Source organism: Tinamus guttatus, unplaced genomic scaffold (genome assembly GCF_059628265.1).
Source record: "Tinamus guttatus ecotype Peru unplaced genomic scaffold, ASM5962826v1 Tinamus_guttatus_pri_ptg000503l, whole genome shotgun sequence".
Lineage (NCBI taxonomy): Eukaryota > Metazoa > Chordata > Aves > Tinamiformes > Tinamidae > Tinamus > Tinamus guttatus.
The window spans coordinates 1,469,832-1,487,978 of NW_028289037.1; the positions used below are offsets into that span (position 1 = coordinate 1,469,832).

The 18,147-nt window shown below is 43.2% G+C and overlaps 1 protein-coding gene across 2 annotated transcripts in view; it reads right to left on the reverse strand.

Annotated features, from left to right (window-relative positions):
• The window catches only part of SLC25A13 (solute carrier family 25 member 13), a 96,148-nt gene extending 85,836 nt beyond the window's left edge, over positions 1-10,312 (reverse strand). Inside the window, exons 1-2 of one of the 2 annotated variants that reach the window (XM_088533465.1) lie at positions 10,275-10,312; positions 8,210-8,224 (exon numbers count right to left, since the gene is read on the reverse strand). In XM_088533465.1, the coding sequence (XP_088389591.1) occupies positions 8,210-8,224; positions 10,275-10,286 (27 nt within the window). In that variant the 5' untranslated portion in view covers positions 10,287-10,312. The remainder of the gene's footprint in view (positions 1-8,209; positions 8,225-10,274) is intronic. The other variant, XM_088533466.1, reaches the window with a different exon arrangement.
• Positions 10,313-18,147: the final 7,835 nt, after the last annotated feature.

Sequence of the window (18,147 nt, forward strand, 5' to 3'; positions counted from 1 at the left end):
CAACATTATTTTAACAAGCTTAATCGATCTAGCAGTATGCAATAAGATGCCCTGTCCATTAATTTTTTTCCTATTACCTAGTTTTAACCAGAGAAGTAGCAATGATACAAACTGCTTTAACATATCTGAGAAGTCTAACCTGTGGTAAGGATGGTTTGTAGAATAACAGTAACAGCTTCTAAAGTTTTCTGTCCTACTCATCACAACCAGAGCCATCTAAAATACTAACAGTAAGAATGTCAAAAAACATTAACTTGAAACACTTAGGACACAAGATCAGGGTTCATATGAAAATAAATTTGCAACCTTCCTGAAAACAAAAGGCTACTCTGAAGCTACCTCACTGCGATCTTGGATGAGAAATGAAGCTGTTGTCTCATCTTCTCAGTTTCCAGAGCCAACATTTTGGGCTAAGTCTGCTCTAGATAAAAATCAAACAAAGCTCTGTGAGGTGGCAAGTCCCAGGTCCTCCAAGGACTTTGCATCTAAATTCAGTAAACTGAGTTGATGATGCTTGAGTAGAAACACAATCTGTCAGGCATAAGCAAGGCTGCTGGGGGGGAGAAAAATAACTATCCCACAGTCGGCCGTCATGGAAAGTAAAGGGAATCTGTTACTTAGGAATAGAACCATATTTTAGAATAACTAAAGCAATCATAAGATGTGGTAACACTGTTTGTTACAGTGAGAATTCAGATGGTTATGTTTTAGACATAAGGTATCTCTGTTAAGAAAAAAAAAAAAAAAGGAATAGAAAAAGCAGCAACAAAATCCGGAGATCTAAAAGCAGACAAAATCATAAAACAGATGCACCTAAAAGAACCCAAAGCATTGCTAGTAGCAATGTCTTTAACTATCAGCTTGTAGGAGTAGAAATGGCTTAAAAGCCAACTGAATAGCTTAGAGGCCTGATCACCATGAGCAGAGCTGTGACTTCCACACGTATGTCCAGGTGTGTATTTCCAGAGGGACAGAGCTTCCCTCCAGCTCTGGTCCAAGGCCTCTGAAACTGACCTTCGTCCTGCTGAAGGGCTGCACCAGCAGCAATGCTATTCATACTAGCATGGGCTAACAGGGAAGAAAGCTGTGGTGAAACGGCAGTCATCCAAATGCATGGAATCTCTCTGTAACTAACTGTAATAATTCAGAAAACAAAGCACCCATCAGTCTCAATGTATATCAAGAGTTCAGAAACTACCAAACTAAGAAAGAAATACAAACATTACCATATCACATGCAACGTTCCACGATTTCACCTCTGCGCTCATTCCCCTTTGCTCTTCCATATTTTTAAAGCCACCAAAGGGGGAAAAGAAGCCTCAGAGTGCTGGAATTTCCCCCCTGCCTGGCAGCTATAGACTAAGGCTGCATCTCCTCTGTATTCCCTCCGGGTTGAGCTAAAACTCACTAGCACTGCTACAAAAAAAAAAAAAAAAAACCACCACCAACAAAACACCACACTCTTTGGAATTGCTAGGACAGGTAATCAACATAAGTGTAACCACAAATTTCCCTAAAACAAAACACCCTACTCCTTCTACAGCAAGGTCAGTTCATGTTTTAGTACATAAATAAGCCAATCACAGGCACATCTTAAACAACTAAATGATTTACAAGAGTAGTTGCATTTTTTCTTTCCATTCCTATAGAAAATTCACATCAAAGTTTTCCTCTCAAAGATGCTCTTATCGGTGGAGCTTACTGGACTGCGTAGCAGCAGAGGGACAAAACACCCCCAAAGAATTCAGCATAAAAAAATTAAGAGAAAAAGACTGACAAGGGTTTCTTGATGTTTCTAATTCATTTTTTAATCTCTTCCAAAGTTTTAGTGTGATTGCCCACTAGCATTTAATGAGAAAGAAAGAAAGAGTAAATACATTTACTGACCAATTAGTTCTGTAAGGACCTTGCAGTTTATCTATGCCAGACCTGAGGTTACTTCCTCAAGGCTACATTCTTGCACCAAACTTCGCAAGCGAAGAGCAAAAGCCTGGCCCCTGCATGGCTCTCCCAGCCTGAGCCAAGCACACAGAGCCATCAACACATCAACAGCCTGTCCACAGGACACAGGAGAGCTCTGATCTCGGTAAACACAAGTCCTTCCAGTTTCTTTGCTTAGCAGTGGAAAATGCAAAATTATATCTGAAAGCAAGGCGGAAGGCAGACTTATGGTTGTGATACAAAACATAACACTTCACAGGGTTCCAGCTTAAGGTATTTTTATGCTCAGCGCGACATTAGAGTATGCCATTACACTAACCACACAACTCCATGTTGTTTTGCTGGGAACCATATTAAGGAACTGATGTGGCTTAAAGCAAACAAACAAAAAAACTTTTTTTTTTCCTTCTTCTTAAAATAAAAAGCCATGTTACCATGTCAGATACCCAATCTGATTCACCCAGGCACCATTACATTACCTAATATTTTAATATTGCTCTTGAATACTTCTGAATACTTGTTAATGTGCAAATTGAACCACGGATTTAGGATTACTCATTGCCTTTTAAATATGTAGGGACCTGGAGGTTCAGGAGATAGCCAGGTAACTTCTCCAAGCCAACGAGCACTTCCTGACTAACTAGAGAGCTGCAGTGAGTTCAGGGCCAGCACCAGAGTGGAGAGAACAACCACCCAGTATCAGGAAAGCAAAACAGTCAGAAAATCAGTCCCAGGGCTTTGGACCTGTCCAGCCTAGGAGTCCAGAAAAGAAATGACAAAAAACCTCTCCAAACTAAGGAAGTTGTGATGATACTAAGAGGACTTAAAGATTACTTTAAAAGGTTTGCTTGTCTGAGCAGAAGTCTGCTTATTTCAGCACTCCCTCTGCAAATAAAATGTTTGTGTACTTGTAAAACCCACTCTGCACAGCCCCCGAAGGTCAGATCCACTTGCACACTTCAGTATCCCAATTGAAGAGCATGATGCAAAAAATAACCTACCAAATCCACTAGCGAAAAATGCACGTGCAATTTCAATCTGGTACTATTTAAAAAGTATGCAAAAATCCACACACCCGGAACCACCCCAGCCTTGGCTGAGCACGGGCAGGCATCTCAAACACACAAGCCGTGCACCCCACCGCAGTCCAGCCCACATGCACCGACCACGCGCGACGCGCTGGCAGAGCTGCGCCGGGCACAAAGCATAGCAGCCCTCCTAAAGCGCGGCAAGTGGAGGCAGAACTCATGCAGAAGGCGCACGCACCGCTGGCAGCAGGGAGCCCAGGCTTCCTGCAGCCAGCTGAGCGCCCTGCTCAGCTAGTAACTATCCCCAGTTCTTGCTTGCTCTCCTGCGCCCTTGGCTCTGGTGTTGCTTCCTAAGCAGTGGCCCCGCTTGCTCTTTGACCACCTTCCTGGGACACACGCAATTGACCTATTTGCTGTGCGGGCTGCTGAATTAAATCACAGTACTTGAGTAAGCATCAACATGCTACTATAGTCAAGAAGGGCATCATGTTTACCATTATCACCTTTCTTCTTCTCCATCATCTTTTAGGGAAAGAAAAGGCTAACAGCGCAGCAAGGCAACTCATGGAGCCAAGGAGGCAAACAAAGGATTCTCAGAGTCTGTGTTCATACAAGATGAGATCTGTAAGACCAGGAAAGTGGGGTCCCTGCCTGCCTTCCTATTTCCCATTTGCTGACTTAGATGCTCTCTACTCAGCACAATGGCTGTTACGAAATCTGGGCACCCCACAGAGGTCTAATTCCCCTACCAAAGCCAAATGGCTAAAAGCCAGGCATGGAGATGCTCATCTTCGCCATGCCCGAAACATCCCTGTTGTTTGGAGCCTAAATTCCAGGCTGTAGCTTTCACATGGCCCAAAGGTGGCCTGTGAGCAAGGCAGAGTTTTGGAGACGCCAGGAGTGAGCTTAAATAATGGGGCAACACAGAAATAATCCTTGTGCACTGCCTAGCCATGTGAGGCATCCGGGCATATGAATCCAGCAAGTGAGGTGAATACAGCAGCCTCACAAGCACCCAACAAGAGGAATGGGATCAAGTGTGTGACAAAAGCTATCTCTTTTGCTATACATACACAGTGTGGTATACATGTATGCACTTCTCCATTCTCTTTCAATGTTTCTTTCCCTCCCTGCTCTTTAGAGAAAAGAAGAAACATTCCAACAACCCACTCCTTATGAGCAATTTCATCCTTTAACACAGTGGGTTTTGTGCAGGCCAAGTAGCATTTTTGGTAAAGAATATAATTGCAATTGCATGTTTCTGAGGTATTGTAAATAGCATGAAATTATTTTAAAATGTTATGAAAAAGTGCATTTGCAGTGTTCCTTTAAGTGTTTTAACAAAGCTTCAGTTTAAATTGCTTTATTCCAAAGCAATCGAAGACAGAGTACTTTCATAAGGACATCTTTATCTCCCTACAAATGACTGTGATATACAGACACTTTCCAGAAAGAGAACGCACCAGAAAATATGCACCTTACTTTTTACTAGCTACAGGTATCTATCACCATCAGCTGGCTATCTCTGAAGACTAGTAGCTCAAGCAAAACAGCATTATTAGCAGAGTTACACTGGTGTCCACAGGCCTTAGACACATTTAAGTTTGGTGCCATACAAATGTACAGGTTCCAGTCAGCACAGACCAGCCATTCTAAAGCCAAAGCAGCAGCAATTCCACAGACTAAAAGCAAAAATGAAGCTAAAATTAGGCAGCATGACCATGCCATCTTCCAGGAAATACAGTATCACATACCTCCTTGTCATATTCCTTGGGCAACAGAGATAAATAAAATAGATATTGGCCTAAACAAGCTGGTCAGAAGACACATTCTCATCATTCAGGGATATAAGCTTGTCTACATTACAGGATCAGGAAGAACACCTTGAATATACCATTTTGAAGCCCACTTGAAGAGCTTCTCTAACTTGCTGGGACACAGAGCTGCACAGAAAGAGGAGTCATTTCCTGATGTGAGAGGATCTAGATAATGTAAAATACTTTACAGCAGATACCATAGTGGAAGAGCTGCATATGATGATGCAAATACAACTGTAGTTTCCAGTAACATTTTCCCAGAGCTACACAGAAAGGAAGGTTACTCTTTCATTGCTCTTAAATGGACACCATACTGGAAAAGAGGGAGTTTCAAAAACTTCTTAAAACCACTTTCAGTTATAACATGCAATACCACTGGTGCTTAGATGTAAATCCACAAATCAGCCCCTTTTGCCATCTCCCCTCACTCCCAATCTTACTCTGAAAAAAGAAAGGAAAAAACATAGTAGTAAGGAGAAATAACTGAGAGAGAGAAGCCCCCACAGCGTTCACTGGAGAACAGAGCTCTGCCAATTCTTGTCAGGAGGGTCGCTCGGTGAGTGGGGTTATTCTTTGAGCCTCATAACTCATCACACATGTTGGGGGGTTAGGCCTCGAGCTGTCTCCCATTAAGGGCAAATGTCATGAGCAAAGAATTGTACAATAAAAGAAACCAAATGAAATCAAACATACCAATGGTGGCAGGGGGAGGAAGGAGGGGTAGATCGCTTAACTTCATACTTAAGCGCTATGATGGAAAGGAGAAAGTACCAGCACTGTAACATGAATTCAGTGTCCCTATCAGGCAACTTCTGGTCTCTTAAGAGGGCAAGATGCAACAAAAAATAGTAACCATCACAGAAAAAGGGGAAAAAAAAGTTTTCTGGGGGCAGGGAGGGGGAGAATGGGAAGACTCTGGTGATACAGAATGCATTTTAGAATTTACAGGCTTTCACCCAGCTCCAAATGGCAACTGCCCATCAATGAGTGCCTCTGGACCTGCACAGACTGGCAATGGGAAATTCCATTTGTATCCTACAGGACCATGATGTCATTAAATACCATGGCACTACTGAACTTGCAGCTCAGGACTTGCTCCTTCTCCTGAGGAACAGAGGTTCTTCCCTCCTCACTCCCTGCGGACTCTCCCTCGGTACCCGCACTGCTCTGACTGAGCAGCTGAGGTCCCTCCATAAGGGAGGGCCCAGCACAGCTCTAGGAGCCCTCACCTGCTCTCTTCTTGCAACTCTGATCTTCCCTTTTGCTGCAGAAAGGGAAGAATGGAACCCAGTCTGTTCCCAAACACATCCCACCCTATTGCTAGCACGAGGAAGAGGAGCACCAGGGAAGGAACTGGGCAAAGAGGCGCAATGAAGCGGGATGATGCACAGGAGGAGCGCATGATAGCTAAGTGCGATAGCAAAATAACCAGTGTAGCATGATATCAGCAGTACCTGACAGCTTCAGCATTATTTGGTGTCATGCTTATTTCGAATCCCATTGCTGTGCTCTTCATACTTCAGCTACTGCTCATTCAGAGCCCATGAATGTGCATGGCCCAGCACAGGTACTGGATCGTTTCCACGCACAAGGAGGCCTACAGAGGCCATAGGTGTCAATCTTGCCCAGAACTCAGCCATTTCACTCAAGGTGATGCATCTTTCAGGACAGAGGCCTTCAGTGGGAAGCATTTGGCTAAATGAACACCACGACATACAAATAACTGGTGATGGGTGCCAGCACAAGGCTTAGAGTCTTTAATGGCACAATGACACAGCTTAAACAGTGCCAAAAAATACCAGTGGATAGAGAATAGAAAGTTACACACATTGAACCTGTATAGCAAACTTTCTTTCCCTTGCACCAGAAACATCTCAAACACCATCATGTAAATAAAGGTATTGTCAAGCAGTAGTATAATCTGTGTTACCTTAATAATGATTTGTTTTTGCCAATCAGACACTTGTCCTTCAAGAGACTTATGCATGTGCTCAAAATTAAGCATGCAAGTGAACACTCCAAACCCTGACATAAGGCTCATGCCTTCAGTTGAACAATCATCTTGTAACTAGTAACTTTTAAGCAAGTAATATTTGTGTTACATTTTGTTCATAAAACAATCTTTTACATACACGACTTAACAAATTTTAGACAACTGAGGCAAGCAGTGTGTGCCCAATAGATAAAAGTTCACACATGCACGCACACAAAAAAAAGAGAGAACTACCACAGCACTTACAGATCTTATTCAATACCAGTACTGTGTGGTTCAATACAAGCACTGCAGTTTATTCACATGCTATCCATAGCAGAGCTGAAGTTTTATGGTGCACAAGTACTTCCATGTTAAGCCCACAATCTTCATAGAGTTTGTAAGCCTTAAGTCCCTTACTCAAATTATTCAAGTTTAGAATTTGCTTAAACGTAATAAAAAAAAAAAGAGAGAGAGAAAGCAGCACGAAAGCAGAACAGCAAATCTGACATGTGAAGTCTCATTGAGAAGCATCTTGGAACGTCTCACAGAAAATGAGGGTCTATTTCACCAAGCAATAACACTTTAAAAAGAAAGCAAGTCACTTTGCACATGCATAACACGGCTGCTCTGAGCAGCACCACGGAGCAGGGCAGGCTACACTCACAGGACAGGCAGTTAATGCAGCTCCAAAATACACACAGGGTATTGAATGGGGGAGGGGACACATTAACCATGTTACGTAACTTTTTTTCTCTAGAAGTATCTGTCTTAAAGGCATAAAAAAGCAGGATGCCTGCATTGTTAAACACTCAAAAATGAAGAAATAAAGCATAGCACACTGTGTACAATCTCATCATTGTCCTGTGCATGTACTGCCATCAAGACTTTGCAATATAACACAGCCCATTTTTGCCATAAATTAGAAACTGAAGTACTTATGACAATAATTTAGCTACCAGTTGGATAAAAGTCCACTGGAACACATTGTCTGTATTTTTGTTGGAAATTTGTCCATACATAATTTACTATGCAGTCTTCACAAAACACTTTCACAGATGCAGAAAAGAAACTGATGTAGACTATTACGTATTTAAAATGCTGAAAATTGTGTGACACCAACTTATAATGATGACAATTAAACGACACTGCAATACAGATTTAAGATTCCATGGATAAAAGCTTTGCCCATTTCTTGATACCTGAGTGCTTAACTATGCAGCATTAGTAGTGTCTCATTTTGTTGCTGTTTTTATTATAAGCCGAATTCCTGGAGTCTGCTTAAAATGTCAACATTTGAAAACTTGCAAGTGAAGAGTTATTACATTCAATTCCACAGATTCATACACCTAAAAGGGTACAATTAAAAAATTAAAGGAAGCGGTCATGCAGGATACTGGCAAGGAAAAGGGACTGAAGGAATTTTAGAAAAAAATAATCATTCAACTCACCAGTCCATTGTTTGGCTGAGGTGAAAAAGGCAAACATTACTGAGATGCACCAGTGAGGAAGTTAGAACACAAATCAAGGCCCGGGCCTGCAAGCACAGGTGAGTAACTTAAGGCCCAGAAGCAATTTATGTGGCAAAGTTATTCAGATGTGTGCTTGCAGAGCCCGAGCTCAGCGCTTACCAGGAGAGAACAAAAACACCACTTGCACTTTGCCACTGACTTTAGTACGAACAGGAATTTATCTGTGCTTAACAGCAACTATTTCACCTCAGAAAGATAAAAGCCCTTCAGGACTCACAAGGTAACTTAATAACTAATCCATTTTAACAGTTCCCAGTTCTACTTTTTAATTGGTCTCTGAAAGATCTTTCTCTTACAGGCCCTTTAAACAGCTTTTATTTTATTTATTTTTTACAAAAGTTGCTGAAAATACAATCAATACTGCAACTAGAAGTCTCTCTCTGAAGCCCCCTGAGGGCAGTAAGCCTGCAGTACGAAGTGCTGTATCTCTCTGCCTTGCAATGCACCAAGGATGCTTACAACACCAGTGACAAACCACTACCTCTTAGGTAGCTTTCTGCCAAGCTTGAGGTGACCTGAAGTGTACTGCACTTAAGACAGGTCCTTCACAGTCCACAGCTGACTTTTGCAGCACACTCTTCTAAAGAGCTTGGTGACCCCCAACACTCTAATAAACCAAAATAAAGGAAATGGAGCAGGTGCACACACCTGATAGGACAACTACCAGGTACATGTATGTAACAACAAATGCTGTATTTTTAAATCTGAGTGATGTGTATTCAAAATAGGTTCCAGATTGAGAATTATTGCCTAGGAGATGAAGACGAGTAGAGGGATCATAAAGTCAGTGACTAGAAGGCTTTCAAAAGTCCTTTAACAGCAGAGTTTAATGACACATAACTGATCTGTGCACACTGATCAGAAAAAGGAGAGCTGAAACTTTTTGGAAAAAAATATATATAAAATTTGGAGATGATTGTTTCATATGTTCTAGGAAAGAGGAAGCATACACTGCCCCATTCACTACACTAGCGTGCATTTCAGATAACCTAAGCTCTTGCTGAGCAAAGTGTCGACAGGAGCAGCTGTCATGGGCTTGACTGAAATAAATAAATGTCAGACTTCAGACACACTTCCTGAGGGCATAAACACTGTGCTCTGTTGTTTGGGGAAGCTTTATTTCCTCACAGTTTCCTCAATGAAGTTTCATCACTGACTTCACCACAAGCAAGATAACAGCCAATTTTTTGGTTAAAGTCTAGGTATTCCAAAATGGGTTCAGGGGGCCACATAACATTTATTCAGTTACCCTTGTTAAAAATAATAATAAGTCCTGTCTGTAGAGGGGAAAGCCTAATGCAACTTGAAATGCAAGTACCTCATGTAAGCGGTACTTCTGTAAATTCATCGTCATTTAGAGGTGGAACAACCTATATTTTATATGACCTTGCTCCAGCTGTTTAATACATTTGGGGGAGGGGGAGGTGAAATTGATAAAAGTATTTCAGTTCACTCACTCTTGTAAGGTCTGGCCACCAGGCATATAAAGGAAAAGGGAGAAGCGAAACCAGGAAGGAATCATAACCAAAAGTGAAAATGGGAGGGTTTTTTTAACCACTCTAGAGAGGGGTTAGAAACATAAATGGAAGGCGAAGGGCAGCGCCGGGCCTGGCAGCACCTGCAGGGCCAGCGCTGGGCCCGGCCGCGCTGCCTCCCGACCTCTGTGCCAAGGACTCGCGGCCTCCTCTCCTAGGGACAGCGGGGCGCTGCGGGCCGCGGCGGCGGCGGCGCGGAGCAGGCCGCCCCCGGGGCTCCCGCGCTGCGGCGCCGCAGCCTGCCCCCCGCCGCCGCCCGCGGCGCACAGGGCCCGCTCGGCCGCGCGGAGGCGGCGGAGGCGCCGCCGCCGCCGCCTCCCAAGGACAGGCCCGAGGTCAAAACCGGCGGCCTCCGCCGCGCGCCACGAACGGCCGCGCTGGCGCCGCGGCCGCGCTGCCCGCGCCGCCGCCAACGGCCGCCCGCCCGCGCGCTGCCGGCTGCGACTTACCTTGGCAGCCATGCTGTGCCCGGCGCTGCCTCCCCCTTCCTGCCTGCCTTCCCTCCTCCCTCCCTCCGCGCTTCCCCGCCTGCGCACGAGCCCGCCAGCGCCGGCCCTCCGCACGGCGCGGCACGGCACGGAACGGCACGGCGTGGATGGGGCGCGCGGCGCCGCCCGCCCATTGGCTGCCCGCGGCCGCGGGCCCTGCGCCGCCGCGTGATCCCGGCCGCGGCCCTCGGCCCACGCGGCGGTTCCCGCGTGGTGCGTTTAATGTGGGGAGCGGCGGCGTCGCTGCCCCGCAGCGTCTCCCTTCCCGCCCCCCGAGCCGGGTTTCTGGCCCGCAAGCCGCGCCGCTGTCCGGAGACCGCGTTCAGCTGGCGCTTTGCAGGGGCGCCCCGAGCGTGAGCCGCGCTTCAGCAGGGCGCTGGTGCTGGTGCTCATGCACCACGCTGGAGATCCTGCCTTGGCCTGCACTTGACGTGCTAGCACTCCCGAAAACGTCGCCTCTGGGCAGCGTGACCACAAGCATGCCGAACCGAGCCGAGCTGAGCCGAGCGTCGCTGGCTGCCTGCACGCAGCCCGGCAGCCCCGCGGCCACCTCTTGTCCCGGCCATGGAGCTGCCGAAAGCACGAGCAGAGCTCTTGGGAACTCGGGTGACGTTTTGTGCTTGTAGCAGGGGGTTAAATTAGTCATAGCTTTGACGTGGATCTTCCAACACCTTTCACCTAGGGTACTAAAGGTACTAAGAAGACTCAGGATCTCAAAGGCAGATTTATTACAGGATAAACTAGAACAGTTAACTCTGTAATCAGCTGAGTGAGACAGCATAAAGATGAAAAGGAAAATACACCTTCCCCTTGCCTGCTATACCTTTGCAGGACAGATCTTTCATGTTTGTTTTTGGTCTAGTAAGTTCGTGAGTATTTGGTTCGCAGCAAGCTGTACAGAGTCTCCCCCATGTTCCCCAGAAGTTCCTTCCATCGTCTGCGAGGCCTGACAGTGCATCTACATCCATCTCTCCTCAGCACTAGGCCAGTCTCTGCTTGCTGCAAAACCCCCTGCTTGTCGGATACTTTCCTACCTGCCCCATGTCCTTGAGCTCGCTGCTTGGGCTTCTCTGTCCTGTGGCAGCTTGCTGTTCGTAGTGCAGCGTTTGCCTTCCTGCTAGTTCATCCTGACCTGCAGAGCAGCAGTTAGGACAAGGCAAATTTGCAGCCTTCCCTCTCCTCACCTAATCGCACCCTTTCAAATGAGCAGAAAGACAGACTATGTAGTGCAAACAAACAGATAAATAAATACTGTCACTGTGTCACAAATGAATAGATAATAGCAGTCCATTTATAAACAACACAAGCAATCTCATTATTTTAATAATATGACTAAGGAAAGAAAAATTATGGAGATAAAACAGCATAACAATTGCCTTGGAATATAAATATAACATCCTGTGAATACTCAGAAGCCAGAGTGTTTAGGTGTGAGGCTAAGAGTCTATACTATCGAGCTTTGTTTTTGTGAAAGTGGGTTTCAGTGGAGTTTTTCGTCCAAATCAAGACGTAAGAAGATTCCTACTCTACTCATGTTTTACTACCATGTAGTCTTGGGCCAAGTCTCAAGAAAAATAGCACGAACAAAATGTATATCCTTCAAGTAGACTGGTGGTGAAATTCAGAGAGATGAATAAGAAATTACAACCCCGGAAGGCCCCATTCAACTGCTTCGTAAACTTGACAGCACCTGAATTCTTCTAGTACTTTGTTTCTCAGCCTTGAAGAGCTCGTGATCCTCCCCCTCTACTCAGTCCTGGTGAGGCTGCACCTGGAGTATTGGATGCAGTTCTGGGCTCCCCAGTGCAAGAGGGAAATGGAGCTTCTAGAGAGGATCCAGCATAGAGCGACAAAGATGATTAAGGGATTGCAGCATCTACTGCAGCATCTATCATATAAGGAAAGACTAAGCGAGCTGGGCCTGTTTAGCCTGGAGAAGAGAAGACTGAGAGGAGATCTGACCAATATGTATAAGTACCTTAGGGGAGAATGTAGGGAGGATGGCGATAAACTTTTCCTGGTGGTGGTCAGTGTACAAGGGGTACACATCGTACAAGGGGTAATGGGTATGAGTTGAAATACAGGAAGTTCCATCTCCACATGAGGAAGAACTTCTTTCCTGTGAGGGTGACAGAGCCCTGGAACAGGCTGCCCAGACAGGTTGTGGAGTCTCCTTCTCTGGAGATCTTCCAAACCCACCTGGATGCCACTCTGTGCCACGCGCTCTGGGTGCCCCGCTGGAGCACGGGGGTTGGACTAGATGATCTCTAGAGGTGCCTTCCAACCTCAACCATTCTGTGATTCTGTAAAGCCCTGCTTCTGAGCATGCCTTGAGTGATGCCTCAGGCCTGACAATGCCAGCAGGTCACGGCCTCCTTATAGGAGAGAGCCTGGGTGCAATCTGCATGAGGTCCTTGATGTCCATGAGGTCCTTGATGGGCTTAGTCTGGAGGTGCTCTCATCCATGCTCACACATGTTGAGGCCCAAGCTCCCTCTTGGCCTATAAAGGGCAGTAAAAGCTTTTAAAATATCATGGGATATGAGCGTAGTCTATTACAGCATTCACTTGGGCCTCCCAAGCAACTTGTTTTCAAAGCCCTCCTTTGACTGAGGTTACATTTGGGCCCATGTTTCATAGCCCTTTCAGTAGGTTTTAACCACGAAGCCAGAGACTGCTCTGGGGAATAGGGGAGGAACATTTTTCATTCTTTCTAGTGTGGTGGTGTCATTGTGCGGAAGAGGATCCAGGATTAGCTGGACTGGAGAGAAGCGTGACTCTGCTATGGTGAACTGCGGGGGGATGAGGGTAGAGCCGTGAGTCAGTTTTCAGCACAGACAGTGTAAACAGCTCTTGGAGGAGTCAGGAGCCTTCAACCAAGGGCTATTTCTGAATGTTATGTGTAACTGTCACAGGACAGAAAAAAAAAAAAACAGCACTCCCTTCTTGCAGGAAAAGTTACTTAGTGAGTTGTGCTGCTTCTTGTGCCCTCCTCTGACACAGGGTCTCTGGGGTTCATTTAAAGGGGGGAAGCTCAGCAGGAAAAGCTGTAGCTTTTTTCCAAGATAAGCCAAACTAGTATCTGGACACTGTCCTTGAAGTGGAAAATTAGGCTTTGGTTGTTTTCGAGTAGAAGAGAAAAGTAAAGCTAATTCATTACTCAGTGTTTTAGCCAAAGTGGGGTTTATTGGTTTATTGTGTAACAGGTCAGCCGGATCTTAACGGATACGTATGATGTTTGCTGAGCTTATTAAAGATTATTCTGGAGAGACTGACAGCCCATGGCTCATGAGATTTTAGGGTCTTGATAAAGGACTGATTTAAACCTCCACCATAAGCTTAACATTTTCCTATTGGCTAGCAGAGAGTGGTATTTGTTTCGGGTAGTTTTCTGTAACTCTTCCTGTCATGTCTTTTACAGTGTTCTGGATTCTGCACTAGTATCCAGATGCCAGAAATGTAGACACCGCAACACATAACTTAGGTGTTCTGGGATCTGCCATCAGTGAAAAACTGAGGTAGAGCAAAGACTGGCCCAAGTCCCTCAAGACCTGTGCTACTGGTATAATTATCCTGCGTTTTTCTCAGGGTACCTTCTGTTTGCCCCACAACACAGCAGTTGCCTTACATGTGTCATCTTCTGGGTTACCTTATACATAAAGTAGCAGGTATAGCTTGCCCTATGTTAACCAGAAAACTTGCACCAAGTATGTCTTCATACAGGCTTAGCATATGGTAGAAAATAAAAGACCTTATTCCTAATGGGTAAGACCTGCACATTCGAAAGAAACAAGCACGACTGATTAAAGGTTTTCCTAAACACGTTTTGCTTATATAGTTCTTAAAAATCTTTTTTGAGTCCTTCAGTTCGACAAAACCTCAAGGAAAAACCATGAAGCAGTATTGCCTTCCTCAGGCTATGGGTCTGATTTGTTTGGGTGTTTCAGTTGTTTCCTAAAAGAGGTTTTCTGGCTGTCAGGAGTTATCACATCGGTTTTAGTGTATCGCAGCCAACAGTTTGTGCTCACATAGTAGGCCTAAGCCTGAAAATTTCTCTAACAAAACCCAGTATGACTCAGTCTGAAGGAATCATTCACAATTCCTCTTTCTCTGCTTGCAGAATTCTCACAGCAGATCGATTTCTTCATCTGTATTTGCTGTTCTTCTGGTTCTTTTAGCATGTCTGATGATTGTCAAAGTTTCTTTCTTTGTTGTTTACTTTTTTAACGTATCACAAGTTTGTAATTTAAACTCTGTTATTTAGCTATGATTTATCTGTGGTTGTTTATCTATGCATAGATCAGCCAAACATGATTTTTTTCCTTGTTCCGTAGACCTTAAGGTTTTCAAATGCTTTAGCTTGCATGTTTAAAATTAATTGCCTCTCACTGTTTTTGTCAGTAAAGAAGAAGAAAATCAGATATTTAAATAGGTCAAGAAAAAGTGAGTATAAAAGCAGCATATAGAAGTGTGAATTCTTTAATAAAAAATCCATATAAATGGTGGCACATTTTCATGGCTTTTCTGTCTCATAATATGACATTCCCCCACACAGAGTGTGCACTGGAGTGTCGTGCCTACCAGGAGATAGTGCAGGAATCCAGCACGTTGGAGAGTGAGCGAGCTCGGATTCCAGCCTATGGCTGATGATGGCCTTGGCACATACGTTACTGTTAAAGTGGAACAGTTGAAAATGCTTTGCCAGGGTCATGCTTTAGAGACGCATATTAAGTCAGGTAAAAGAATCACTGATTCTGATTATGATATAAGGTTAATTCTTTGGCTGGTGTAAATCAGCACAGCTCATAGATTTTTGCAGATTTACAGTGGTAAAGCCCAGAAAATAGAAAGGATATCTGACAAACAAAGGATGCTATATTTATTTCATAAGTGAAAAATACTTCATAACTGAGGCACACCGTTGGCATGAATAAGTTATGAAAAATCTTCACAACCAAAAGAACATAATCATCCTTCATGTATAACAGATTTGTTTATTCTGTAAAGATTCATTTCAGTTGATTAATTACCAGTATCTGCTGATGGTAGAGGTAACAAGCCATCTCTGATGAGAGAATCATTTGAGGACATGCTCAGAATATTTTATCACTGAGCACGAGTTGTGTGTATGCTTAGAATATTTATCACACCGTGTACTATGACTATTACATTTTTAAAACTCAGTACTGAATATATATTTTATTGCAGATAAAGGAGGTATCTAAATTTTTCTTGCCTTTCCTATTAAGGGCAATTTCTATTTTTTTTTTAATTACATGAAAACACAGTAACAGTCATATGTTTGCATGTCAAGTACTGAACTGTGCTGCTGCATTAAATCATTGTTATTCTGAGCCAGTAAAAAATTTGCATGAGTGCAAATGCCACTTTCCTGACAATACCCTCAGAATTGTTTTAGCTTACACCAAATACAGTCTGTACCAGACAGATTGCTTGCTCACTGGCCATTATTCACAGATGGAACTTAACAAGATGGAGGCTTAGCAAGAAGGAAATTGGCCTCTCTTTCTTGCTATCTGATTTATTAAATAAATCTGATTTATTAGATAGTAGTAATACCAAAGTTAAAATAAAATATCAAATGAGCCATTAGATCTCTTCCATTCCAAAGCATTTGTGAAGAGAAAAAAAAATACAATAAACAAATCTGTTAATCACTGCAAAATAAAGAGCAAACATAGATTCTCAGTGTCTCTATATATTTGTAATTTTAAGTCAGATTTTCAACAGACAATATTAATTTCTTAATAGACAAGATGAAATCTGTTAATAAATCTATTCACCAAAATTTTTGCCTTAGCTGAATAGCCACATTCCTTTTAACCATTCTTTACTCATTGAAGAGACATAGAGCATGTGTATGTCTGTGCAATATATGCACGCAAGCCTACACACGCTGTACACACACTGAGTGCAAAAGGACAGCCAAAACTTTAGCAAAAGTAATAGAACCTCTGCAAAGTTTTGTACAAAGCACTGAGTTTCTTTTCTTTAATAAATTTACTTGACTGAAACTATAAATATTTGGTCTTCTTGAAACTCGGTGTTTGCTTTCACTTTCCAGCCAAATAACATATTTTTTATTTTTCACAGAGATACAACATTCATTAATTATTAGTGTACATTTCCAGAGGATCCAATATGAGCTAGTCTTTTTCCACCGTTCCAGAAAAGTGGTCTAACTCAAAATCCATTAAAGCCAATTGGAACTTTTCCATCCATCCCAGTATTTTACTTAAACTCTGAGAGTATCCCCTACTTAGGTATTTACAGCTCTCTGTTATCAGGGTATCCCGGCTTTTGGGATTTGTCCTGGTAAAAGGGACTAGATAAGGACAAGAGTTCAAAAGGCCTTAATGACTTTCAAAACTGTAAGCACTGATAGCAAAAGTGTGTTTACTGAGGGAAGATGGTAAGTTTTAGTTATTTTCAGTGCTTATTTTTCATTTGATTACTAAAGAAATGCAGTTAATGCAGTTTATATGATCACTTTGCTTTTATATGTATCTGATCAAAAGTCAGCTTTTAGCCAATTTCAGTGAAGTTTAAAGAAAAGTAATCTCAAGGACATTATATTTCTCCGGGTTTTCTAACAAGCCACAGTATGATAAAGAATAAAGACTTCTTACTGCTTCCAATGAAGAAAAGACCTTATAGTAAATTGATCTTTTAACAGACTCCCAAGAATCCATACCCAATTAGAGATTCTACCAAAGACCTAACCAAAAGGAGAAAACTTCAGTCTAGCTGCTCATCTCTTTAAAACTCTAGAAGAATCCACATGAAATCAGTCTTGCTTATTTGCTCTGCCCGCATGACTGCTTATTTGGTGGCTTATTTCTTTTCTCTCTTCTCTTTCGTGTTCCCTCCTCCTTTTTTCCCTTTTCTCTTTTCATTTTGTTTGTTGTTGTTTTCAATTGGTTGGAATTGGCTTTAGAGATATGGGAAGAGACCTGGATGTATAGTTTCATACTTCAAGTGCAGGCATGATATTTCAGAACGAGCTGCGTGATCAGTGGTGACTCAGTAAAAATGCGTCATACAGGTTTTGTATTTAGTCTACCAAAGATTTCCAAGCCCAGTGTTTCTGCATAGCAAAAATATCTCCATATTTTGGAGACTTTCAGCTGCAGCCATGAAAGTTGAACTGCAGCAGGTTTTCTGATTGTGTTTAGCCTACTATTACTGCCAGGGACATGATTTAAACAATAAATATAGAAAACCTATTACTGTGCTTACATAAATCAATAAGAAAATTCCCACTGGAGAATATGATTTATCCTTTGTTAGATTTTGTGGGTGGATAGTGATGCATGAGGCAGAAGAGAAGCAGGTTCTTTCCTCCTTCCTCTCTGCTTCTACAATAGTAACAGGACTTGATGCGAGTCAGCAACATGTCCTTTCCAGGGATGGAGGAGGAAACCTGCAAAAGGAGATAGACTCTACATCCCTGCTGTGGGGAAGAGGACAGCTTTGTCATGTTTGTTTTACTGCTTTGTTTATATTAACATATTGTGACTTTAAGTGTAAACCACTGAGAGGTTCATGACCTGGTGAGGAAAACTATCAACTTAGCCTTGTGTGGGAGCATCAAAGAAGCAATCATAAAATGTGCTCAGTCTTGTGTACTTACCTCTTCTTCTGGTTTTTCCCTGTCCATGCAGAATATGTACAGTTCCCACTAGCCTAATTACTAGATTCAACCAGATAGCACAAATAGGTTGTATATATTGATTCAGAAAATATATGAGACTGCCTTTCTTGACTCCTCAGCCACAATTCAGAGGCTAAGATGAAAATGATCTGTGAAGAGG